The sequence below is a fragment of the Teleopsis dalmanni genome, chromosome 2, assembly GCF_002237135.1.
Source record: "Teleopsis dalmanni isolate 2A chromosome 2, ASM223713v2, whole genome shotgun sequence".
Classification (NCBI taxonomy): domain Eukaryota; kingdom Metazoa; phylum Arthropoda; class Insecta; order Diptera; family Diopsidae; genus Teleopsis; species Teleopsis dalmanni.
The window spans coordinates 22,310,450-22,327,606 of record NC_051847.1 but is presented as its reverse complement, the minus strand read 5'-3'; the positions used below and the strand labels follow the sequence as shown (position 1 = coordinate 22,327,606).

Here is a 17,157-nt window from a genome sequence, read left to right as displayed (position 1 = left end):
ATTAGCGACGTCAAGAGCGACGAAAAATGAGCAACTGCTCAGCTTTTGGATTATTGTGATGAATCACGACGATCAAAAGAGATCTCGTGGAGAAATGTTTGTGAATGTTTAAGAAACTAGAAATAGAGAAATGAACACAAAAAATGTATCTAAAGAAAATGTTTTCGTAAAATGACAAATTTACTTTTAGATAGAAATTCGCTGATTTTTGATTAAGTTAAACTTTTTATAAACTTTTTTCATTTATTGCAGATGAGACTTATAATTTGTTCAACGTATAAAAATAGCAAAGTATCTCACACACTTGTTAGTATTTAATGAACTTGAAACGATATATTGAAACGAAATTTCGCGTTCCTACACTTCCAATTTTAAATTTTTTGGCACATATTGATTCTTACCACTTTCATATAAAAAAAAACAAATCAAAAACGCCAAATGAACAAAAAAACAGTTTTTGTGTATATAAAAGTATTTTTAATAAAATAGTTTACATTTTGCTTTAAATTAAAGAATTGAAATTTTGAGATACAATATAATTTTACATTATTTTACGATGGCCGCCAATAATACCCCAAATAACCACCGCAGGTATTGCAAAACATACGCTTACTTTTAAGACGACTCTGGAGACAAAAGTACACGAAGGATAAGGAAAAAATTGGAAAACAGCTGTAAATGAGCACATATAAAATAGAGGTTTTGATATTTTCTACTCCAAAACTAACTTACCATGAAAGCGTAGATAATAGACAACTGAGTTGACCCAAAGCGCCGGCCATTTGTACAGTTTCGGTATCCGCACGTTGTTTACACAAAGGACAGCGTATTTGATAACTACTGGGTCCAACTGCAAAGAAACGTATATGCGGCTTACCGTCATCCACGATTTTTGGTGCCCATGATGTTAGCTTTTGCTGACGTGGAATAGCTACTGCCTCCTCACCATCCATAAAAGGTACCAACTTCGATCCTTTACCTAACTCTACGTTGCCAACAATATTCATTTGCTTGTCCTCTGGCGTATTGGGTGCATTTAAATTAATTTCAATCATTTGATGTTCTTGTGTCATGGTAAGCGTTTCAAGAGATTCAGTCAACAAAATATATGTATATATATATAAATAAATAAAATATTGTCCAAAATGTGTATAAAAATATTATGAAATTTTCATATTATATTTTTTAAAATATACGTCCTACTATTCTCAACGATTTTAAAGACTGAAATTGTTTATTTTCCTGTAGAATATTTTGTGCGAGAAAGAGAAAAATATAAATTTTATACCGGTGTCTTCGGAGAGGTTCCTAAAGTTAAGAGTCAATCATTAAGAGTAATAAGAGGTTTCAAATTTTTCATTCAATTTGTCAGTTTTAAAATTGTTTAACAAAACCAAAACAGAAATTAAATTAGACTAAGCAGAAAATCAAATACCCTTCACACAGAAATATTAAATGATTATTAAACATAGCAAATATTTTAATAGATACATAAATAATTTATTATTTAAAATAAGGCTATTCATCCTGATTTTACAGCACTGTTTCGGTGACATATTTTAAACAGAACATTCATTTAATGACATTATAGCTTTAGTTAAAAGTTTGTCATCTTAACATATGAATCATTTAACTTATAAAATTTTCTTCAGTGATGAGAATCATTTCTTATCTATTGGATATATCTACAAACACAAACTGTCTCATTTACTGTAGAAAGACCATTTATTTACAAAATGTTTGAGGACCATTGCTACACTATATAGAGTAGCATTTGAGCTAGATAATATAAATTGACTACTAAGAATATACAATTTAACCCCAATCAAATTTTTTTGGGAGGTTGCGCGAAGGATTATATTTAAGCGGACAACCTTCAAACTCTTGACGCTTTATAAATGGACATCCGTCAAGTTACTGTCGTGCTAGTGCCTACTAGTATGGACAATTCATTAAAAATTAACTCAAAAGGATCAAATACTCTAAGATCCTCTACTCCAGTGAAACATATTTGATTGATGTATACCTAACTTAATTGAAAGATTTACATATTATATTGGTACAAAAATTTGATCGAAATTTAAATCGCAAGACTATTCTGTTTTCGGAATCACAAAATTAATAATAATGTGTAACTTATAGTAATTTTTTTTTCTCTGACTTTGTATTTGATATAGGTAATATGATATAATAAATAGAAAAAACTATGTACAAAAAAAAAATAACAAAAGTGCAGCAACAACGATGTTGTTTTGAGTACTAAATAATGGTCTGTCTGCATAATATTTATTTAAATTTTTAATGAAATTAAATTTTAAGTGAAAATTTAAACTTTGTGAGTAAGCAATTCATTTAAAATATAACTTCTGTATAGACTTCATGCTTAAAGTCCCCTCTTTTATAAGCATGATCCACTTTTGAGAATCATATTATTTTTAAGGTATAATAAAGGCATTTCATACATGATATACAGTATTTGTTAAGTTTACGAGAAGTTTCTACATTACATAATTTCTTTATTGATACTGATTACATCAGATGCTTGGAGTTAGTATGGAAATATATTTTCCATTTTAATAGTAGGCAACAATTTGGTAATGTAATTTTATTTGGTACTAATGCAAATAACTAGAACATATGTGAAATATAAAATTGTACTTTAATAACAAGAAAAAAAAATATAAATTATTGCAATTATTATCAATAAACCAACTATTCACCTAGTAAAGAATGTTTCTCATAAAGTCTTCAATACGCAAATTATCATGCTAAATGCTCAATCATGATAAATCGGTATGAATACATGGATTTGTTTTTGTAAATTTCCTGCGGTAAAAAATGTTTTTCGAATCTAAATACGTTGGAGTCTCTGCTACTTTGAATAGCTTTCTGAATATCGAAAGTCGAAACCATATACAACAACCATTTACCCACAGACTGCAATCAACTTGAATAAACATAGTAGATGAAAATATATTATTTTCGAAAGTTCCAAAACCTACAAATTTTAAAATATTTTAATGGATATTATTGAACTCTGAACGGTTAATAATTTAGAGTTAGAGCTGATACATGTATAACTATGTATAATACTATGTATAATGAGTTCCAGTAAAGAGGGATAATGACAAAAAATAATGAATATATCAAAAATCGGGCTCTGTCAGAGCTCTGTAGCTTTAGGTTTTGTAGGTTTTGGAACTTTCGAAAATAATATATTTTCATTTACTATGTTTATTCAAGTTGATTGCAGTCTGTGGGTAAATGGTTGTTGTATAAACGTAATTTAGCGGACTGATTTAATCAGACTTAATTAAATGGACTATATCAGCTATTAGACAAGATTTGCTAATAAAAACAGAAGTGATTAATCTTTTTTTATTATTCTAATAAATCATATAATACATAATTACAGAAGAAAGTTAAAAAAAAGAAATTTTTTAAAAGTTAGAAGGGTTCGAATAGAAATGAAAAGACAACAATTGTTGTTAATGTCTTAAAATTTGACTGACCACACAACGCTCTTTCCAGTATTGCCAAGTACTAATCATCAGTGACCATCTGAGAATATTATTTTTTTAAACAGTGAAGCACCTCATATTAAATATTATTATCTTTTGATATATAAAATAAAATAAATAAATAAATTAAATGCAAAATCTTCATTTCCAGTAGCAAAAGTTTGGTTTCATTGACATATCTATAATTGTTGCATAATTTTTTCTCATTGATAATCAATTCAAACATTTTTCAAGAGTCTACCTTTTCAAACCATCAAAGCACCTTGTATTCATTTATTATGAAATTTTTAATGATTTTAAAAAACTATACAATAAAATCAATGTGCTCAATTATAATAAAACGATTTCATGCAAAAAACGAGAAAAGTAATGAGTACTTCGCTACTTCACCCACATTCAAATCAATACAATAAACAGTTCAAAATACTACATATACCGGCAAATATCATAAAAAATAGCTAAAATAATGTGTAAAATATTTTAAATTTATAAAATAAAAAATAGATAATTGAGTATCTGAAACAACTTGATATATTTTTATAAAAAAGTTATGAACCTCTTTTTAATAACAATGCTGAGATATGTTTTTTTATTTGCTTTCACTTTCAAATTATTTACTTTTAAAAATGGGTCAAACAAATATTTAATAAAAGAAAAAAACAATACAAAGTATAACTAAGTACATTATTACAATATATATAAAAAATTACTGAAATCAAATTTTAAGATGAAATGATAAATGATATGTGAAAAATATTCGATGTTAAAAGCAAATTCATATTATGCGTTAATTATGTTGTACGTTAATTATGAAACTAATTTTAAACATAAAGAAAATTTGTTTAAAGTGAAATAAACCCAAATGGAGGAAAAACTCAAATGTAACCATAAAATATCAGGAACGCTTCCAGTAACCCAAGTTACAACCGCATTTATTACAGATCACTTTTCGGTTGATATGCCTATTAACGCAACAATAATAAATCGGAAAAATGGGTAAGCAACTAAAAAAGAATTTGTTTTATATTCATATTTAATTCTAATTTTATATAAAAAGTGTATATTTTACCAAGTCAATAGTTTTTCGAAATGTACACTTTCTGCATCCAAACGCTCCTGGCAATCTGGACAATACATTTGGCGAAGGCAACTTATTTTGGACGTTTTAAGCATTTCATTGTTGCTGAAAAAGTTAGCCGCTCCACTGTGAAAAGCTGTGTACTTCATGGCATTTTGTTGCTTTGATGTAATGTCATTATTCTTCTCATAATAACCGTAAGGGAAGCCAGAATCCTCGGATTTTGTAAATTTAATATTACTAAAATAATTTGTTTCTTTACCGTCTGGTGCAGTTGGTGTGTTTAAATTTATCTCAATCATATCTTTTTCATTTTGCATATTTTATAAATTATTTTATTTAAATACTGCTAATAAAATAATATAACTTTTTAAATGTTTTCAAATCTATGAACACAGTCCGTTTGCAACTTTCGTTAAGCAGTTACCAAAGCAACTGGATGAAAAAGATTTATTATTTCATAAAAATGTTTAAACTACCAAAAAAAAACGATTAAACAATTTAAATTGTGTATTTTCAAATATAATTTAACACATTTAAAAGTTTTAATTAAAGCTTTACAGATAAATTAGCTAAAAGCTCAAGACGCTCTTTCGTAAAGCTTTACAATTTTTTGAACCGTGATGCCAGACTATTTTAGACAATATGTTTGAATTTTTCATTTTGATTATATGTAGTATAATGAAAAATTGCGATACTTATAACTTTATAATATTTACTATATACTTTAAATAATATAATAATTATATGTAAATAAAAATATGTAATGATTTTAAACAAAAATACTAATTTTTAAATTTTCCATTGAATATATAGATTTTTTTTTAAAACCGTTTATAATTTATTAGTTGTTTATAACTTTATTATTAAAGTTGTTTAAAAAACATTTTTTAAATTTTTAATTTATTAAATATTAAAATATTTTGATTACTGTTATTATTTATTAGTTCAAAAATATTCGTTAAGTTGTTAATTGATTAAATTATATTATAATTATACTAGTTGTATATGCAGTTTTGTTTTTAATTACCAACATTTTAAGCTTTTTACAACGTTAAAAAGGCGAAAAATTTATTCGTTCTCATTATACTTCTGTTGACGGTTTTATGCACCATCAAACCATCAAAACGACTTCCTAACATTAATATGTAGTATACGGACTAAACCACCCCTCTTCGGCGAGACTTATTTCCCTCAGAACCGTTTTCGCATTACTTCAAAAAGGGTCTCTTTTGTGTGTCCATTTCAAGCCACGATTTTCGATCTGTGCCCAGACCACCACTTTTCTACCGCATTCTCTTAGTGTTTGCACTATTTATTATTCTAGTTTCTGGTTAGTCATTTCTGGTTAGTTAGCATAAACATATTTAGTGCAATAATGGACAGATCATAAAATAACTAAACTCGCAAAGCTGAATTATAAAGAAGTTGTCTCTATTAAAGTTGCTAATAAGAATAATTGTATAAAACAATTATGTTAACAATTATAAAAATCTTTTACGGAATTCGTCTTCATTCGGAAAACGATATAAATGATATTTTTCCTTCTAGATTCTGTTCAAAGATCGCAAATCTTGTTCATGTTGTAAAATCATTGCTAATGATAATAATAAAGCGACGACTTAATACAGAGAATGAATCAGTTCATTATTCAGATTATTTTCAGTATTTATAGAAAACTGATTTCTTAGTAAAGTGTTTAGATTTAAAATAATTGTGAGCATGCAGAGTTGCTGATTCACTTTATTCATAATTCGAGATACAGGATGTGCAGGGTGTTAGGTACTCATTTTTTGACCATTTTTATTATAATAGTACCATAATACTATTTCGTTTTCATTATTAGAAATAACATTCAATATGAGAGTTAAAGCAATTGCCGTTACCAACTTTTATTTTCCTAGATATATTATTAAGAAAATGTAAATATAATATAATGTAAATATAATATAATAGCATGTTTGAAAAATTTATTGTATGATGACAGAGAGGTTCTCTTCATGTACAATTTACTTTGACTTTAAATGATCTTTTTTATTTCTTGGGGGTAAATTACTATCTCTTCTGTAAAAAGCATGCAAAAGACATACATAGCTAACAGCTTAGTTCAAGAATGTGCTCATGGAAATGAAGTAACGGTCATTGATTAAGGGACACATCGGTATTGAGCAAAACGAGAAGGCAGATGAATTTGCAAAGCAAGGATCAAGCCATAACTTCTGCGGCCCAGTACCCAGAATACCTTTGGATTACAACATGATGACAGTCTATGTCTATAAATGAATAACCTCACTTCATCTTAATAGATGGAGAGAGTTGAGTACTTGTAGACAGACCAAACTCATGCTGCCAAAACCGTGGGTCAGGAAAGCGATAAGATTGCTTAGCTATTCGCGGAGTACTCTAAGCTTACTGACCTCACTAATTACTGGACATAGCAACTTTAAGTATAACCTCAAAAAGATAACTCTTGCTGAGGAAGACACTTGCAGACTATGTCTAGAAGAAAAGGAGACAGCCGTGCATATATTGTGCTAATGTCCAGCACTGGTAAGTAGGAGAAAGACTATCTTAGGACACCATTGGGTTGGTGCTGACTTGACAGACAACCTCAAGCTAAATGAGCTGCTTGCATTAACAAGAGATGTAGTTATGCTAACGGAAGCCACTCCAACTTTAACTCAATAACGACATCCGAGAATAGAAGGACGAAAAAGGACGCAAGTAGTTTCATGGTCTACTTCGGCTAATCCTTCACTTCAGTGGGGCCACTTGGACGGTACGCTGTCCCAACGTCCTACCATAAGTTAAGTTATCTCCTCTGTAAGAAGTGCACTATATATAGGTGTATTTACAAATAATTGAAAATGCAGATAATGGTAGAATAAGTATATGTTTAATTATTCATCTCCTAAGTAGTATATTATTCCATTAATGTTTTTTTCATGGTTTAGTAGTATTACTTAAATATTTTTTGATAATACTAACAATAATTTTACTATCAGAAGAGTTAAAAGGTTAGAACTCTACAAATTTGATTTCTATTGTGTATTTATATTAATAATATATTATTATCAATCCGTTTTTATATTAATCGAGTAGATAAATATGACTAAATTGAATTTGATATGTGAAAGGAATGAATCATTTGATTTGCAATTGAATGTTAAATTGATAAGAAAATTGCGGAGAGTACTTTAATATATTGTACCAGTAGATAAAGTAATGGAGTCGCTTAAGTATTTATATTTGATAATATTTTATTGTCGTTGGTAGTAAGTTAAGATTAAATTATTCGAGGGATTTTAAAATTATTTAATAAGAAATTTTGTAATAAAACCAAAGTAGAAAATTATATTCGACCTTGTAATATCATTTCTTACAAATAATTTTGTTAAACATTTATAAATTATTTACAAAATATTAACTTTCTTTTTTTTTTAAATTTGATTCTTTGAGCAAATGATAAAAATTTAAATTGATCTTTATAAGATACTTAGTTAGAGTAATTATTATTTATAATTTTAATTGAATATAATTTTTAGTTTTAATGAAAGAATTACTACTACTACTACTCATATTGATAATTGTAGAATCCAATACATTTTATTTAATTTTGAAATTTTTCTCAATCTTAATTGCTATTTTTTGAAAAAGTTTAATAAGTTTATTTTATAGATAATATAAGCATAGTTATCAATGAGATCGACTTCAAGCATTTTAATAAAAAAATTAAAAATTGTTTAAAACGATTTTGATATCGACGTATATGCATAAAAAGTAATTGATTAATATAATATCTTTTATTTTTATTTTGTGTTGCATTCGTACTGTTTCTGATCTAATAAAAGTTCAAAATGCCTTACTTTTCACAGAAGAAACATGAACAGGAAGTGCTTGGTACAGAGTTATCTACATTTTCCTTAAATGATCAATTATTAGAAGATTTCCCAACATGTTCGCAATATTATTCACATAATATTTCATATGCAAATTCAAGCCAGATACCAACACTAGGATCGCGACCTGTGACTATGAGATGTCCAGCTTGTTCTAAAGTTATCACTACAGTTATAAGACACAAAGCCAATTTGCAAGCTATGTTATATATAATGGGTCTGTTCTACTGCTGGTAAGTAAATATAAACTTATTGCTTGCTAAATAGTCGTATAAAATATTGCATTATTAACAACACACATACCTAATTAGAGCAATAAATTGTAATGGTTTCTCTTATCTTACAATATTTTTATTATCAGAGTTAAGCAACAATATATACAATTTTTACTGATAATAACTAAACAACACCGAAATGACTCACATTAGGCATTTTCGATATTTTTATAAATATTTTATATATATAGAATTTCTAAGTATCTCTTATATATATTAGAATTTCTAACTTACGGTCAAGATCGTTTTGTAACACTCTACAAAGTCGTTGTTTTTTGTTTTTATAAGAGGGGACATTCTTACCTGAATACTTTAGTTTAACGCAGGTTCAAGTTTTCAGACCATTTGGGCATGTTGTTGATTATTGTGATGTCAGTACATGTGATAAACCAGCATTCCACCAATTTACTAATAAATTTTGGTTATTTTAAGCATGTTTCCACTAGGGTAAATATGATATAGCTAAGTTTTCGAGATATTGTGGTTAAAAGCTGTTATTATTGTTTATTACACTAACAGAAACTACCCATTATATATTGTACAACACAGTATATAGATTGTTTTCCTTGTTTACACTTATGATGAGTAACAATAAATAAACATACCAGATGGTTATCTATCTGTTGTCAGTGGTTTTCATATAGAAATGTCTAATTTTAATTTCCAATATTCTGAAAATTAAGCGCTATTAGAATATATATCAGAGTATCATAATAAAACTTGTTTAAAATAGCTATCTTTAATAGAATCTGTTCGTGAAACCGGAATTGTGCCAATGGTAATAACAATTTATAAAATGTAAATGGTTGGCCTATAGCTTAAATAAATAGCTTAGACTAGCTTAAAAAAATTTCAAACAAAAAAAATATCCCCACTTTGCGCTTACAGATTAACTACATATACTGAAATTAAAATATACAATTTTACATATAATTTTCTCTGTCAATCTTAAATATGTAGACATACTTGCTTAATTGAATAAATCATTTTTTAAAATGACTCTCATAGTATCAAATGATAAATAACTATTTAAATGAGATAAATAATCTTACTAAGCACATTTCAGGAGATCTTATTCGAAAAGTGCATCGCATTTTTTTAATAGAATAATTTAATAACAGCGTATATTATTTTTCAAAAAACTTATGGTCTAATTATGTTTATTTTCTAAAAGTTTGAAAATCGTATAAGTAGAATATTATATCTTATTTCAGTAATCAGAGTTTACGATATTGCTACTGCTTTTCCGCCTGACAGCTGTTAATTTATATTATCTTTTTGATAACAAACATTGTAGATATGTATATTAAGAAATTATTTAAATGCTATATTTTCTCAGCTAAGGTTTATAGATATAAAAAATATGCATTTATAAAAACTGAATAAAACTATTTTTTTTTCAAAAACTTTATCATTATAATAACATCATTTTGAACCTGTTAATCCCCGATTTGTTGCTGTTCAATATACATGAAATCATTATTTTTGGTTTTTTTTTCATATTAAAAAGTAGAGATTGATAAGATAACTACTCATAACCGCAATGCCTTTCCACTGAAAATAATACTGATACACCTTTATTTATATAGAGATATATTATTTCTCTATACGTCACCCCCTTTAGTAACCTGTCAGTTCAACAACTGTTTAAACTGATAAAGTGAAATACGAAAATTTTAATACCTATAATAGAAATACCAATCAGCAATTAATTTCAGTCACGTTAAATATATTGTAAACGACGGATCGTTGTAGTTTGAAAAACAAAATTTTAAAAATAAATTATATTATTTTTTAACATTAATTTAAATAAAAAATAAATATTTATAAAACATGTCTAAACAACCTCCACCATACTCAGAAGAACAGCAACCTGGTTACACTCCAGCTTCATATTATCAGCCACCGCATCCACAGCCGCCACCACAACAATCCACAGTTATTATAACAACTACCACACCATCTTTGGTACCTATTGGGAGCGGGCCAACTCATATTACGTGTCCATCGTGTCATGCACAAGTATTAACCACAGTGAAAACCGAAGCAACATCACGAACACATTGTTGGGCGTTGCTGCTCTGTCTTGTTGGGTATGTTCAAAACTTGGATTTCCATATTTTTTTTTTTGTGATCTTAAGTGATTTTTAAAGAAATTAAAGAGTTGAGGATTTAGTCATATTTCATATAGTTAGTCATATTTCTAAAAAGATATTGTTTTTACGATATTGATATATTTACTTAACATAGTACTTTTGTATAAACTAAATTTAGAATTGTTATACTTATTATACTGTATAGAAACATAAAGGATTTTTTAATATGGTAAATATTAGTTATGTAAAGTAGTCTATGATGTACATGATATTAATAGAGAGAATATATAACTTACCAACTAAAACAATATGAAAATTAGTAGCAAAGCGAGAAGAAAACGAATGTATAATAATATATACAAAGAGTAAAAATAAGATTACGTGAGAGTAAGAAGTTGTGGTAGGAAAAAGATAGAAATTTAGAAGCATTAGAAAGAATAAAGTGAACATTTGTGAACATTCCAAATAAATTCCATAGTTATTTAAAAATAAATTAAATATAAAAATAAATTATTATGAAAAACTCTCAGCTCCTTTTTCAGAAAAAATTAGTTTAAAATGACGTTCACAGAAAAAGATAATGTTAACAATTACAACAATTAGTCTGGCTTCATTTCTAAACAAATAGTGACTAACGAAATGTCGAAATTTTACTTGTTTTATATTGTAACGTAGAATATATTATATTATTATATATTAACACTCTTTTGAAAACAAATAGAAACAACAAATATTAATAATGTTGGTTGGTTGCAGTGGCAGGCCATTAGTTAACTTCCATGTACCTCAATTAGCGATTTTTTGCCGTTTTTCTACCATATTCCTCGCAAGAACCCTAGTGTATAAGAGTAGAGACTAAATCCATCCCGCCGAATTCAGGTAATTCAATAGGTCTTTCATCTTCACCGCTGAGCAGTCTGATAGCTAAAGCCGGGCATTCGCAGATAAAATGTATTATTGTTTCTTTCTCCTGCGGGTTTCCACAACTTCTGCTTGTGGACTTGATTAAACAGATCAATAGATTTTTAAAAAATCGAACTCTTCAACAACTTTTTGTCATAATAATGTCACATTTTGTGACAAATTCCATTGTACAAAGTACATTGAAAATAACTGAAATTCGTGTATTATTAAAACACTTTTTTTAAATGAAAAAAATATCGTGCAAATCCAACAGAAATTTTACAAGTGTTATAAAATCCTACTCTCTTAAATTCAGATATTTTTCGGGGATTTGTTCTCTTTAGATACAGTCTTACAGTCATCAATAATGCTAAACACCCTGCACGTCTGAATTCGATTTCTTCAGTAAATATCAAAAAAGTTCAAGACATTACTTTAAATGGTCATAAAGTAAAATTAAAGAGAATATATGAACTGAAAGACGTCAGTGTACAGTTTGTGAGAAGGATATCATCCTAATGAGTACATCCCGTGCTTACATTGAATTAAAAACAACAATGTAGCGTTATTAATATACTTGTTAGGACTGTTTGCTGACTTAAAAATTGTGTTTAAAAAAAAAAAATACTTGCCTCCAATGAGGAACTGATTTTTTTCCACTAAAAGTGATAAATCGTTCTACAATCAAGATCTTAAATATTAGAGCAGCATTGGAAAGTATTATTATTTTGATCAGAAGTTATTGTAGTATAAGTCACTTTACGAATGTATTGCGTGATGTGTAATTCCAATACAATTTGTTCGATATTGAAGATCTTTGCACATTTCTTATTAGTAATTACCTTTGTCCACGTTTTATTACACATTGCTTCAATTATGTGGTTCATTTATAACTCTTCTGTTTGCTAACTTTATTATAAATGACTAAAAAAAATGAATCATAACATAAAATGATGCATTTTAACCACATTATTTATATAATTTTATAGCAGAAGCCATCGGTTAAGTTTTATTTATAGTTGGATATAAACTCTAAACAAGTTTTATGCCTTTTAACTTTTCCGAAAGTTTCTTATAAACAATTGTACACAGTTTGATAAGAAAATTTATAATTAATTATTAAATTTCACAACTGTCTTAATATGTATAAAGGCTTATTGACTTCAGTATTTTCTACAATCAATAAATCGTTACGCGTCAAATTTCAGTATCAAAATCACTAATATTTCAAATTTATATATATTAGGCACTTTTTTGTTATTAATGTTACTTATGTATTAAAACACAGTATACAGTATATATATATATATCCCAACTTTAATTATACTTGAAGCTTGTGTATAAAACAAACAGCAACAGTAAATCCATCGAGTAAATTTAAATCTATAAATCAGGAAACTGATAAGATATAATATTATTAACATTGACTACAATTAAATATACAAAACTCACCACAGAAATAGTACCATCTTATACTCCCCGATAAAACCGCATCCACTTGTTTACAATTAAGTTTGTAAAATAAGAAAATAATAGCAAAAAAAAATTTTTATTCGTTGTGCATGGGAACTCAATGTGTTGAGTTTAGTACCATTTATTGAGTTGATCAGAGCAGTTCGTTAGTTGCGGGCAGTGATATTTTGTGTTTTATAATTTGCATAAATTTGTGTACGTTCGCTTTTTGCATTTAAACTTCCGAGATGTCATATCAAAATCCACCACCATATTCGGCAACACAACAACAGCCTGGTTTTACACCGGCTTCATATTATCAACCACCACCGCAACAACCGTTGTATCCACCAATGCCACAGCCACCGCCACAGCAATCAACGGTGATTATTCAAACCACAACACCGGCTTTTGTGCCAATTGGAAGTGGACCAAGTCATATTACTTGTCCTTCATGTCATGCTCAGGTGTTAACAACCGTCAAGTCTGAAGCTAATACACGCACGCATTGTTGGGCGTTGTTACTTTGTCTAATAGGGTATGTGTTAGAAAAGTATTTAATAACTTTAAGTTGCATAGTGTAAGACACAATATATATGTATATCTACAATGAAAAACTTTGTGGTGTGTTAGAAAAATACTTGAGATATAAAATCATATATCAGATTTTTCAACTGAAATTTAAAGTGATTAACATCGAATTTTCTTAGAACCGTAATTGCAAATGTAGATTAGCTTGGGATTTCCAGACTGAATTACACTGAAATAGTTTATAAAATATTTTACTGATTTTCATATCAAACTTACGCTTAAAAAGAACAACTTTATGCAAATGTTGTAAAATATGGTATTATGTTTTGAAATAATATAAAATAAATTAAAACAATAGTTCTGAATTTTAGTGTTAATATCCATTTAGTGCTAAAATACATGTTGTTTTTTTTATTAAAATGTTATATTTATTATTATACACTACATATGTGTATAATAATAATATAATAATAACAAATAAAAATACATTGTGCTCCCATTTACATATATGTATGTATGTGCAAATCTGTTTTTAATCGGTACAGACTAAGAATGTAGGGAGATCAAGGCTGAACATATTTTTTGGTGATCCCCTCTTAGTCTGCAAATAAATTATACTATGTACGAAAGATAAAGTAATATTAATAATATTCTATTTAAATGTTTATCAATACAAATAATTTTTATAAAAAAAGTTACGATTCTAATATTTGGGAACAATTCGATACGCAGTGCGTTTCTATGCCCTTCTGAAGACATTTCCACTCTTATATTTACAAGAGCTAAAAGTGGTTATCCGAAAAAAAACTTTAAAGTAATTAACTATATAACTTTATTTACATAAAAAGTTTTTAGGTTTTAGGTTTTTTTTATATAAAAAAAAAACTATTCCTATTTAAAAAGCATTAAAATTTTGCTATAAGTAACCAAATATATTCTATTGATATCAGAACAACGATTAGTGTAAAATTATTTAACTTTTCTTCAGCATTTTTTTTTATACAACAGACTTGTTAATATATGTATGTATGTGTATCTGTTGCGCAGAATAACGTTTACAACATTATGTACACATATTATTCAATTATTATTTTTTGTAAAAATCTATTTGTACTTTTTATTGCTAATGTAGCATTTCAAACAAAATACTTGCTAAAAATGTGGTGAGTTTTTATTATTTGTACTCAGAAATTGTTTACAAATGAGAAGTCTTATCAACTGATCTCAAGAAGAGATACGAAATTATGATAAAGTAAACAGAAAAAAATACTCATTAGTTTTATTTGATAAATTTTTATGAAATAAATAAAATTGCATAGTATTGTGTTAGTTATATTCATTTTAATTTAATAATTAATTAAATTGAAATACTATTTTCTTTTTTGACTAAGTAAATGTTTGAGAAAGGCGTAAACAATTAAATAATTGAATGCTTTTGAGCATTAAACTCAACAAATAACTCTCCTAATAACTCACCACTACTAATATAACAGTTTTTTTTATCAATTCCCTATCTTATCAAACAAGTTGGTTAAAATTGATAACGGAGATGAAAATCATAATATATACTATCTAATTAAAACTACTTGCTGCACTGAAAAATAACAATTTTAAAATTTTAACACACTCCTAACTTTAGCTAAATAATTATATTTTATAATACAAAGAATATTTGAACCGTTATTAAAGCAATTAACACATTGCAATGTACAAAAAAATATGAGCAATAAATTTGGTGTGGTGAGTTGTCTTTGCAAAATTTTTGTTCACGCTTTTATTAAATAAATTTTTACATTGGGTTTTTACATATATTTTTTGTTAACAACAGGTAAAATGCTATGTAAATATTATATAAAAATATGCAAATTATAAACAAAATATAAAAAAATTTAAATTTATAAAAATTATTCTCAGAAAAATATATTTTAAGCTAAAAATGCATATATACATAAGTAAATTAATTGTTAATATTCGTGTATTTAGTGAAATATTATACAATTACAGTTAATTACTATTATTTTAGAAAATAATCATTAATAGAAAAACCAAATTTATATATAAAAATAATAAACAATGTGTAACAAATTAACCTTTAGGTTTTATTTACGTGTACATATTACTCATACGTATTGCTGCTGTACTTTACAAATAATTATTATTTTATGCATTTTATGTTATACTAAATTTAGTAACATTTACTTAATTGCTGAAAGGCAATTTCATCACAAATAAATTTACGTCACACATTTGATGTGCTTTATAAAAATTTCATAATAACAAAAAACTGTAAACAATGATTCATAAAAAATAAACTAAGTCTATTTATTCGACTTAAAGTCAATACATTGTAGAACAGATCAGTCCTCTAATTGCATGAGTAATATTTCTATTTTTGATTAAATTTACAATTGAAACAAAAATAAATTAATCTCTGAGCATATGATAACGTTATCAATAAGTACAGAAAAGCATGACGCACATTAAAGCCAATTATAATATTAATAATATAATATAATGTAATCTCTACCTTGATTTTAAAGTGGAAATGTCTTAAGTTATTTAATTAAATTTCTTTACTTATGATATTAAGCTATTTAGTAATTTTCATAAAACTTTATATATATATAATTACAATAAATACAATTTCCTCCTCTTTCTTTTCAGTTTATGGCCATGTGTTTGCCTACCGTACTGCATGGATTCTTGCCAGAATTCTAATCATTACTGTCCCAATTGCAATGCCTACATTGGAACCTACCAAAGCTAATTGTGAAACGAACACTCCTGAACGAAATGCACTAAAATTCAAACGAAATTATTAAAGCCACGATTCAATGAATTTTGTTCAAAAATACTAAAATATTTATATATATTTTTTTATTTTAAACACTTATTACTTCTAAATATTTGTAAACAAACGTTATTTAAATAAATGTACTATGTGATCATTAGATGTCATATGTAGCACCATACCAAAAAGAAATACTTTTTATTTAAAAGAAATTTATTTATTTACTTAAAATAAAGACATTACAGGTAAAGATACAAGATCTCTTAAATCTTCAGTCTCTCATCGACTAAATAGGACAGATTAGGTTTATCTGTAGAGCTTTTTTGCTAGAAACATGTTTATAAAATGTCGATTAAATTTTGGTTAAAATAAGCAAAAGAGTGTCGCAAGAGTATCTCCTTATCAGCGACCGCAAAGAACCAATGAACCAACAGTACCCAGAAATTCTAAGAACGGCCGGGTCTACGTCCCGAAGCCACTCACCGAGTTTGACGACAAAGAGCAGTTTAACACTCCTATAAGGGAATTATATAAGCAAATCCCTGAGGAATATAACCATAAGAACAACAGAAATATTAATTAATCAATGATTTTTATTTTTAAATCAAAAT

The 17,157-nt window shown here is 27.2% G+C and overlaps 3 protein-coding genes across 5 annotated transcripts; 1 reads left to right on the top strand and 2 right to left on the bottom strand.

Annotated features, from left to right (window-relative positions):
* Positions 1-495: 495 nt before the first annotated feature.
* Positions 496-1,144, bottom strand: LOC119684707. Its single transcript, XM_038098806.1, has 2 exons — positions 733-1,144; positions 496-672 (listed from the first exon to the last, which is right to left on the bottom strand). Exons 1-2 carry the CDS (start codon positions 1,071-1,073, stop codon positions 552-554), a joined length of 462 nt encoding a protein of 153 aa, XP_037954734.1. The 5' UTR covers positions 1,074-1,144; the 3' UTR covers positions 496-551.
* A 3,272-nt stretch (positions 1,145-4,416) lies between these two features.
* On the bottom strand, positions 4,417-6,194 carry LOC119674113. Its single transcript, XM_038085237.1, is given in 3 exon segments — positions 4,417-4,525; positions 4,591-4,903; positions 6,101-6,194. Coding segments are annotated over 3 exon segments (516 nt in total).
* A 2,191-nt stretch (positions 6,195-8,385) lies between these two features.
* LOC119683378 (lipopolysaccharide-induced tumor necrosis factor-alpha factor homolog) lies at positions 8,386-16,734 on the top strand. 3 transcript variants are annotated; one of them, XM_038097038.1, is made up of 2 exons: positions 8,386-8,731; positions 16,420-16,734. In XM_038097038.1, the coding sequence occupies exons 1-2, from the start codon at positions 8,457-8,459 to the stop codon at positions 16,520-16,522; spliced, it is 378 nt and encodes a 125-aa protein (XP_037952966.1). In that variant the 5' UTR covers positions 8,386-8,456; the 3' UTR covers positions 16,523-16,734. The 3 variants fall into 3 exon arrangements, with proteins under 3 accessions (XP_037952966.1, XP_037952967.1, XP_037952965.1); XM_038097039.1 differs by lacking the exon at positions 8,386-8,731 and adding an exon at positions 10,537-10,866; XM_038097037.1 differs by lacking the exon at positions 8,386-8,731 and adding an exon at positions 13,302-13,762.
* The last annotated feature ends 423 nt before the right edge of the window (positions 16,735-17,157 follow it).

Coding starts and splice junctions, on each gene's coding strand:
- LOC119684707 (XM_038098806.1), bottom strand. CDS start 1,073: ATGACACAAGAACATCAAATGATTGAAATTAATTTAAATGCACCCAAT. Junction 673..732: donor CTATTATCTACGCTTTCATG/GTAAGTTAGTTT, acceptor GCTCATTTACAG/CTGTTTTCCAATTTTTTCCT.
- LOC119683378 (XM_038097037.1), top strand. CDS start 13,473: ATGTCATATCAAAATCCACCACCATATTCGGCAACACAACAACAGCCT. Junction 13,763..16,419: donor TTGTTACTTTGTCTAATAGG/GTATGTGTTAGA, acceptor CTTTCTTTTCAG/TTTATGGCCATGTGTTTGCC.